The sequence below is a fragment of the Priapulus caudatus genome, unplaced genomic scaffold (assembly GCF_000485595.1).
Source record: "Priapulus caudatus unplaced genomic scaffold, Priapulus_caudatus-5.0.1 Scaffold8, whole genome shotgun sequence".
Classification (NCBI taxonomy): Eukaryota; Metazoa; Priapulida; class Priapulimorpha; order Priapulimorphida; family Priapulidae; genus Priapulus; species Priapulus caudatus.
In genome coordinates this window covers 1,011,511-1,021,692 of record NW_014577069.1, presented here as the reverse complement: position 1 = coordinate 1,021,692, position 10,182 = coordinate 1,011,511, and the positions used below count along the sequence as shown (strand labels likewise).

General features: G+C 44.6%; 1 protein-coding gene across 1 annotated transcript in view; it reads left to right on the top strand.

The window, feature by feature from the left end:
* Positions 1-1,658: 1,658 nt before the first annotated feature.
* The window catches only part of LOC106806406 (acetylcholine receptor subunit alpha-like 1), an 83,431-nt gene continuing 74,907 nt past the window's right edge, over positions 1,659-10,182 (top strand). The window contains exon 1 of the mRNA XM_014808333.1: positions 1,659-2,126. Coding sequence (XP_014663819.1) covers positions 2,033-2,126 — 94 coding nt within the window. The 5' untranslated portion in view covers positions 1,659-2,032. The remainder of the gene's footprint in view (positions 2,127-10,182) is intronic.

Genomic DNA, 10,182 nt, shown 5'->3' with positions numbered 1-10,182 from the left:
AGCAAAGTGAGTGAGTGAGTGAGTGAGTTCGAGTGAGTTGACGTGGTGACCTGACCGCTGAGTGGCAATGTGAGTGAGTGGAGTTGAGTGACGTGTAGTGGTGAGTTGTATCCCCACGTGAGTGAGTGATCAGTGGAGTGTCGTGATGTGGTGAGTGAATGCGTGAGTGAGTTGATGTGAGCGAGGTGATGCTGACGTGAGTTGACGCGAAGTTGCAAGCGAGTGAGTGCGAGTAGTGCTGACGTGGGCAGTAGATTTAACGTGACGCGAAGTGCACTTGAGTACTGCGTGTACCGGAAACGGACCGGACTGACGGACAGACAGATGGATGGATTGGAATGGGATGGATGGATGGCATGATGGATGGACTGGTGGATGGATGGCGATGATGCGATAGATAGCATAATTAGATACCTGATAGAGTAGATAAATAGATAGATAGATAGATAGATAGTAGACTTAGATAGATAGTAGATTAAGATTAGCATAGCGACTCGATAGAATAGATAGATAGAATAGATAGCAGTAGATAGATAGCATGGATGGGATAGATAAAAAATAATAGATAGATACGATAGATGATTAGATAGATAGATAGATAGTCAGATAGATAGATAGATAGTAGATAGATAGATAGGTTAGATTTGGATGGATAGATAAATAACATAATTAGATAGATAGATAGATAGATAGATAGACTAGACTGATAGATAGATAGCTAGATAGATAGATAGATAGATAGATAGATAGATAGATAATAAATAGATAGATAGATAGATAGATAGATAGAGTAGAATAGATAGATAGATAGATACGATAGTAGGATAGATAGATAGATAGATAGGTCAATTCCATTTACCTAGCTACTATCCTAATCTGTATCTATAGCTATCAGAATGATATATATATATATAGTATTTATTTATATATATACTATATTATATTATATTCTAGCGACGATAACGGGGATGCGGAGGGTGAGAGAAGAGAGAGAAGATAGAGCGGTTCAACAATCGCGGACACGACGCCATTTGCGAGGTGGAGAGAGTCAGTTGCGTCATTAATAACGCCTGCATTGGCAAACGCGTGAAGTTTAGTGAGCGGCGAATCACACTCAGCTCGCGGCGCGCACGTGTGTGTTGATGTTGTGGGTGGCTGCAGTGGTGTTACTCCCGGAACCACCCGAGTCTGCAGCTCACAAGCGCGGCGCGCAGGCAGCAGCGTGCTCCGACACACACAGCGCCGACTTCTACCGCCAGACGGACGGACCGCGCAGTCAGTCGCTCGCTACAATTATAGACGGCATAAGAGTTACAGTCGTGATTGACAGCGCCGCCGAATCTTCGCCCGTTGCGCGTTGAGAGCCTCGGCGCTTTCTCTGGATTGCCGTAATCTGGGCGGCGGATTGGCAAAATGGCTGCGTCCGAAGCTGCCGTACTACAACAACGGACGACGCGCTGCACTGCGGGCGCAATCACAACAACGACTCAACGTCCGCCCGTAGTGACGAGGGACGATTAGACGCGTGCACACACACGCGCACGCACGCACGCACGCATACGCACACGCGCACGCACACTCATACACACATACACAAACACACACACACACACACACACACACACACACACACACACACACACACACACACACCTACACACACACAGTGCGTCGTCGGGCCACGAAAATGCGCGCGGTCTGCGCTGTACACGCGCGCGTGTACTCCTAGCGCTCGTACACGGCGCTTGCCGCTCTCGCGTGACACGGAAGTGTGAAACCGAAGATATACGGCACTCCGCATCAGCGACTCACGTGCGATTTCCGCAGCTCGGCCGTCATTCCCACAGGCCGGCGGGGATCGCTCCTGCCTGATCGGAATCCGGATCCTCACCATACACGGCTCCTCACGGCTGGATCATTATTCACCCCCGTACACCGTCGACGCAGAGAAAGAGAGAGAGAGCGAGAGCGAGAGAGAGAGAGAAGAAGGAGATAAGTGCGTCCAGGCGGATGTGAAGTCAATCAAATTGGAATGTGTGGGCCGCGCGGTGATATGCGTACGACTAGGTCTTCCCTATACCTCTCACTGGTGCTGCTCGCTGCGTCTTTTCTGTTCTTTCTCGATGGTGAGTACACGCGCGCGTAACCGATGCGCGTATCAGTAGCCGTCGCCGCTGTTGATTCATGCCGTAATAATATTTTGCCAAGTATTACGCATGCAGTCGGCACAGGGCGCCGTACGTAGCCTGCCTGCCTGCCGGCCGGCCACCTGTTCAGGCTGCGCGTGTCCGTCCTTATCTGCCCCCGCTACTGTTTAGAAACAGCTAGCTGCGTGTGTCCGTCCCTTTCTGCCCGCTACTATTTAGAAACAGGCTGCGTAGTACTAGTATTTAGATTTGGGCACATTTTAGCTGACGAGGTGCCAAGCGCACTGGCAGCAAGAACAAGCCCGCACGTACAGCACACACGCGGCCATTGACTATATATATTATTATTATTAACGTATATTAAATAATATAATAATATAATATAATAATATAGGTAATATATATAGTCAATGGCCGCGTGTATGCTGTACGTGCGGGCTTGTTCTTGCTGCCTGTGCATGGCCAAGCGCTGACGACAACAACTCGCGGCGATTTTTACTGTAAAAGATGGGAACGATAGGTTTGAGAGTGCTATGATTGTGACGCTGTAATACATCCTGCTAGCTGGTTATAACGTTACGCCGATTCTCTCTATGCTGTAATGAACATCTGTACTTAACGTCGCAACGTCCTTTCGCTACTATATTTGACGTTTCGTAACCGCAGTAGCCGCGTGCGTACGTTTGTCATCTTATGCGTTATTACAAAGAGATACTATATAATCTAGGTGAAGGTTTTAGATAACGCACATGCTTCGCGAGTGCGGGTAATTGCATTGCGCAGTAGCGTGCTACGGGTTCAGGGGGGGGGGCATACACGACTAATGATTGACCTGTGTATGACCTCCGGCTGTTAATGACACGATGCGACATGCGGCGCAAGAAGAAATCGTTAAACTCCTAGAATCAGGCCGGTTGAAGGAGACACATAAACACACACACACATACACACGTACACACACACACACACACACACACACACACACACACACACACACACACACACACACACACACACCACACACACCACACACTCTTTCACACACACACACACACACACACACACACACACACACACACACACACCACACACACACACACACACACACACACACACACACACACACACACACACACACACACACACACACACACACACACACACACACAGTTCGGTTTGTTCGGTTTTATTGTAGTTACCTCTCATGAATATACCATCGCGCCACCACAGTTCTTAGTATTGGTGCCCCCTCGAGCTCCCCGCCTGGATTGTTAGCGGGGGTACGCCGCGTAGTTCCATAAATACCACTTTCTGGGTGGTTAGTTGGTGTACCCCCATGAGTGTATCAGCTTTTTGATTCACTGCCCAGGTACCCACGTGGTCCATGATCCATTACCACCTCCACGCGGTTGTTTGTGAGTGTCGTCGGTGCACCCCGGCTGGTTTGTTAGTAGCAGCCCCCATCAATACCACCACCCCGTGTGTTGTTACTGGGTACCCCCTCCCTGCGTACCCCCTCCTTCGTTGATAGCAGCCACCATCACCACGACCACCTCGCGTGTTGTTACTGGGTACCCCCCCCCCGTCCTGCGTATCTTCCCTGGGTTGTTATTCCGTGCCGCTAGCTGCGTCCCTCCTCTTCGAGTCTTTAATCTGCCTCGCATGTGGCACGATTTAACAGCATGACAGACGAGCGCACATGTGTGCATTTTAAACATACATGTTGTGTCAAATTCGGTGTGACATGTAGCGCGCGATCAGATTTTCTTCACCCGATGTTTCGACTGCATTACACGCATTCACCTCCACAACGCTTTCTCGACGGCGTGGCATTATTCGTGTTGAGAAATCACAGTTTCCTCGGGATCTTATTACGCGCAATACTAACTGCAGTTCGCTGATATTTTTTTCTCAATTAATTGACCTGCCACGGATGCACATAGGCCATAAATCATCTTGCATATAGATCTATCGGTGCTATATTGCGTTGTATGAGAAGTGTGCGTTTATTGAACATATCCTGACGAAGAGTTATAAGTTGCGAAACGAATTGACATCCATATATTTTTCGTGCTTGTGTATATGGCTTTGCTAGAAACGATATTCCTCGATTTACATGTTTTTCTAGACGCCAGTTCACTGCATGTCGCTGAGTTTGATGACTGTTAGCGCAATTCTCATAAAGTGTTAACCCACGTTTCAGCAGCGAGTGGAAAAGAAGAGCTTTGCAACCCTTTAAGCGCCTTACAACCTTTTAAGAGCTTTTGAAGACCCCTACATTTGATTACCAAACGCCGACGCAAATTACTTCGTTAACAGTCAGCGGAAGCCTTCCGCCTTCCGCGACAGTTTTTTTTATTTTGAACCCACACACATTAGAAGAAAACTGAGTATCGAGTCGGTTTTTTTTTAGTGGGGGTGTTGTGTTCAATATCCATCAATACCCGGAGGAGCGTACGTCTATCGAAATGCTATTTGCAGTGTCCATCAAACCTTGCTCGCGGAGCACTCGCGAAGGCGCTTGTCCTCACCGTCTAACTGAAATCCCCCATGCCTCGAAGGCCTATGCGCTGCATACATATATCGGCTTTTTATCGGAAACATTGAAATATTTATATCAAACGTGCATAGCGTATTCACACCGTCATGCATGTTGAACAGAGTTAGATAGTGTGAACGTAGTCATGGATTGAATACATGGTGGAACGTAGTCATTGAAAATAGCTAGCAAGCGGGATTGCGACGTGTCGTAGTCAAACACGAAGTTTAGTCGTCACGAATATATCGAATAGAACGATAGTTGGCACTCGATCATTCCAATTCCTAGCTATAATATCATGCAATATATTTCCACAAAGCTGTGCGTAATGGTATCTCGGACCTAAATGTAAATATTATCAGGAGTAGATAATAGAAGAATCAAATATCAGGTAGATTAGAAAATCAAAAATCAAAAATCTGAAAATCGAAAATCAAAAAATCAAGAATCGAAAATCTAGATAATATAAAGAATCTTCTATTATCTATACTCCTGATATTATCATTTTATTGGTATAGACATATAGCCAGCCGAGCCTCGGGGCCGGGCGCAGCGAGCGAATTTGCACAACAGCGAACATGATAATTTGCACAATTTGTGATAAGAATAGATGCATTTTCAAATAGCTTCTGGATGTGAACCGCCAAATTATATTTACAGTTTTAGAACCACCGGAATTCATTTTCATACATAATACCGCGTAATAAATTCGCAGGCTAGTAATTGGGGATCGACTCTATAGTCACTGGCCATCACGTGCCCTTTCAGTCCAATTCGTTTGTAACGAATATATTCCTAAAATAACAGGCGTTTCGAGTGTCAGTATAAATAAACACGGGCGTTTTTACTGTTGCGAACAGTAATGTTTATTGTCTTGCCGCACGAAACTGCCGAGTGAACGCGCTTGATATTTGTTAGTTTGCTGCTATTCGTATATCAGCGTATATCCGCAGCACAAAAACATATTATCTTGATATTATCCATATTTAGCACAATTCGACTCTTTAGTTTATATAATTTATCAGCACTCAGCGATTACCGTACGTATTTTAACCGTTTATATATGAATTCTGCACCCAAGTTCTTTCGTTTCATGTTCCATTGCGTTGAGTAGCGATTCTGCGTGCATACTGTTGTTGCAGTTTTAGTCATAGTAAACATGTTGGTCTTCTTCGTAGCATTTCTCAACACGATTTGTAAGATTTACTGAATAGCAATTTAGTATCTTGAAGAGCGCATAAAACCAGGGGAACGCTTCGATCACCACATCCCGGTTGCCATTGGCGATGCTGTTGTTGCAGGCAGAGAAATATAGTAGTGGTTCTGTACATTCACGTCTGATTTCCCGTTAGATTTGAACTTTCGTCGACTGCGCGCTTTTATTGTTGTCCGTGTGCTCGGCCGTGCTTATGTGAAGACGAGGGGGCGTCGGACGAAAATATAGTTGTGATACGTACTACGTTTACATGGCCTCATATGATAAACACCGCAACCATGTGGCTTCACAAACATAGTTGAATGCGTATGAGGAACGATATTGCTAGTAACGGACCCCGGTAGATATCTTATTAAATCTAATTCAAGGCCGTAAGGCTGTTTTTGCACATGCGCTTGCAATTTGAACTCGGAAGTCGCGCTTACCAACTGCGAAAACAGTTGCGCATGCGCAAAAACGGGAATGATAATTACGTCGTATTAAGATGTCCAGTTCAATCAGTATTTTATTGTGTGTCTGGCCCATTCTATAAGCTTACTTAATCTGTTAAGAGATAGAGTTGAGCTCATACTATAACTTCTTCCGTTGGTGATTTTTAGCAGTAGCCCCGACGCTGCATATATTCTGTAACTAAACCAAGGCAGCATCTGGCTTGCACCAAAAAGCACCAGCAAAACAGCCGGAGCATTAATTTCTCATAAAAACCCGAGTGTCAATTCTTGAAAGGATAATAAGTCAATTAATATAAACACGACGTCACGGCTTGCACGTTCGTCTGCGACTAAATGTGCGTCATTATTCATTGCGGCTTGTCACACAGCACTACGTCACATTCCAATTCCTCTGTCGGAAATTTTAATAACCGCGTCATACACAGTGCAGTTAAACCTTTGTAAGGACATTTCACTGCCAACCGGCTGCTGCTATACACGATAAACCGCAGTGTCCTCGCAGTTCGAACGCGGTTAGAACGGAAGTCTATATAACAGACGATACTCAGTTTGTCTCTTCAGTGCTACAACACTTCCTTCCGCTGTTAGGAGAAGCACTTTATCTCCCGCGCGCGACGTCGTACTTGGCGCGTGACGAGTACGAATGAAAATTTGACCATATATCATTTCATTTGTCTGCGGATCCGTTATGGCGGACGATGGCTTAAGTAACATCGTACTTCTCGCTGTTGGGGGAGGGGGAGATGCTGTAGGCCCTGGTCGGTATGTTCTTAAGCAGCGGCCATAGCGAATATTACATGCGATACAGAATTCGCCGAACGCAGGCATGACAATGATCAATACTGACAATAAAGCGGGTACAGCGGAAGCCTTTGCACCAGGTGATATTATATCAAAGCTCGCGGGAGGGTTTACTAGAAACATCGTCACAAAACGGCGATAGTTGTCATCTCTAGACTCATGTCTAGTTTTGAAACTCCCATGCGGTCAACCGGCTGGGATGAGGGAGATATCGTGAGACAATAAACGAGGAAAAAGACTCATCTGCACACAAAATGCAATTATAATAAATATAATTACGCTCTCGAATTAAGCCGCCCGATGTGACTTCTCCCATGACACCGTTGATTACGTATTTGCAATGAAACAAGAGATTTACATCGATCGCAAAAAATATTAGTTTATTTAGTCGATTTCGAACACAAGTAACGGCACGCTGGTAGTAGTAACATAATAATACATGATACGCATCTGTGTTCCTTAGGCATAGCACGTAATATATATGTAGGGGCCTACAGACGATAATATTTTTTTCGAAATATCGAAATTTGTTGTTGCGCCTAACAAAAAGTCATGATACCGAAAGTAAACGTTAAATAGCGCGCTAGACTAATATAACATCTATATATACAGGCATGGAAATTTAATTTGGGATTGCCTGCGTCAGCGAGTAATGGACCCGGGACTGCGCCGCCACTAGAAATAAATGTAGTCCCTGGATTTCTGAAATTAAGCTATTCACACAGGAGCTGCCAACGCACTAGATGTTTGAAACGAAAGTAGAACTGACAGATGACCTTTGACCTCAAAACGCACGCACGTTTTGCTGTATTAATAGAACTTTTACAGCAAGGCGTACATTACGGAAAATTAAGGTATTCTTCCGACGGGGGAAAATAAGTGTGCGAGTCAGCATGCAGCTGACTCTCGAGCGTGACCAGACGCATGCAGCTGACTCTAAAAGTGACCAGAAAACCCGCGTTTTAGCTATGTATCCCACCACTCAGTACTAGATGGGTGCATTCACGGAAGGTGGGTTTTTGACAGTGTAGACGCTGCAGCACCGAAAATGCGAACCCGGGTTTTAGTCTATATAGTGTAGACGCCGCTTCGATCTTTATTTAGCAACGAGTAGCCATGCATTATCCTTGTTGAAAAAATGAATTTGAGATTTAGCATGATGCAGTTTGGCCCTCACACTCCCTGCAAGCGCTGTAAAAATGCATCAGAGCTTAAATATTCCGCAGGTTGACCAATTGTGGGTTCCTCGCATATTCGCTCGCATATGTATGTACACCTCAGGTTCAGACGTACAGTGCGTCGAAGACGCCCTCATGTCACTTTGCAACAATTTCTGTTTTATGTTTAAAATGTGCAAAAGCCACACTGAGCCTACCATCAGCAGCAGCATAATCCATTGATACAAACCAGAGCTAAGGCGAAGGGCTGTATTTTCGAGCTATATTTGAGTTGCAGTCTCAAGCTATCTACTTGTCGTGTTTGTCAGACGCGTCAGAGGCGTTCCGGCAACCACCCTGGCACTGGGAATTTCGAATCTGTTCGCCTGCCAGCGCATGCTGGATGCGCGCAGGCGAGGGGATGCCCTCTCCCCCTGCTCACTCTTCCGTCATTGCACATTGCAAAGCGGTTACTAACCGAGTAAACTTTGCTTCGTCTGACGGGAATGACATGCCGCGCCAAATGTGCGCGCAGGTTGAAGGGACGGACGCACACGTACTGCCGCACGTGTGGCCTTCGCTTGCTCCTCGTTAGCATCAAGCATCGCGATGGGGAAAAAGCGTCACTGCATTGGCGGATCTTGGCGAATAGATGACAGCAATGCGCTTTGCAAATTGAGAATAAAGGGGGGGGGGCATGAGAAGGAGTTCATTACCAATGTCCAAGATAAAAAATATGCCAATTATCCAGTTGCAATTTAAATAAAATCGCAGCAACATCCAGTTTCCATACTTTCAATAAATTCCCATTCCTAAATTTATCTGGTATTTTGCGGTTCCAATATAATTAAAATGGTCCAATCCCGCGTCTCGAAAATAGCTGTTCTTCTTTCTGAAAACATCTTGGGGGGTTTGACATCACAAGGTCCATGGCGAAGTAATGGCGAAGTATGCAGAGTGCGCAGGCATTGATTAATTAATTCTTGAATAACATGCTGATCTTTGAGGCATTTTAACTCGATAGCTCGAAAAAATCAAAAAGCGCTCTCAGATTTCCCATGATACTTAAAATATTTCTCAAAAGAAAACCGCACGATTTATTTAAAACTAGTAGATAGTTGGAGAGAGATCTATTGAACCTTGATATTGAGAGGGAACGTTTTATTTAGAAGACGTTTCAAGGACAGGCGAAATCTTTCATTCAATTTATTTCTAATGCAAATTCAAATCAATATATTTTAAAAGGTAAAATATTTGGTATTCTTCCAGTGACCGTACTCCGTTATATAAACCGCTCTCTCTCTCTCTCTCTCTCTCTATCCATATATATATATATATATATCAAGAGCTAATAATAGCTCTTGTATTATTAGCTCTTGATATATATATATATGAGCTAGTATAACAAAGCATTATTAACAAGGAATTCATGCATAACAATCAGCTTTTTGTCAAATTTCAGGCAAGTGATTCGAACGACTTAATATGTGATGGATGTATACATAATGGAAATGATATGATAAATAATGGATGACAATTAAAAATGGAACCGACATTTCTACGATGGCAGAAGGCTTTTATAGAGCGTTTAGCTGAATTAGAACCATAATAATTGGCTGGGTTTCCCCCTCTAGCGTCCAGTATTTTATGCTTATAATATGTTTATGTTTATTCCTGTTCGCAATGTACTCATAACTGTAACCCACAACGCGGATGTATTGCGATTCTGCCGTACATGTATCGTAAATGTGACTGTACTGTAACAACTTGTATCTCGCCTTCTAACCTCGTGGATTCTTCACCTGGTGCACGCAATTACGTCTAATACATGTTCCACGCGGTCCCCTATATTATGTGTGCAAATATATAT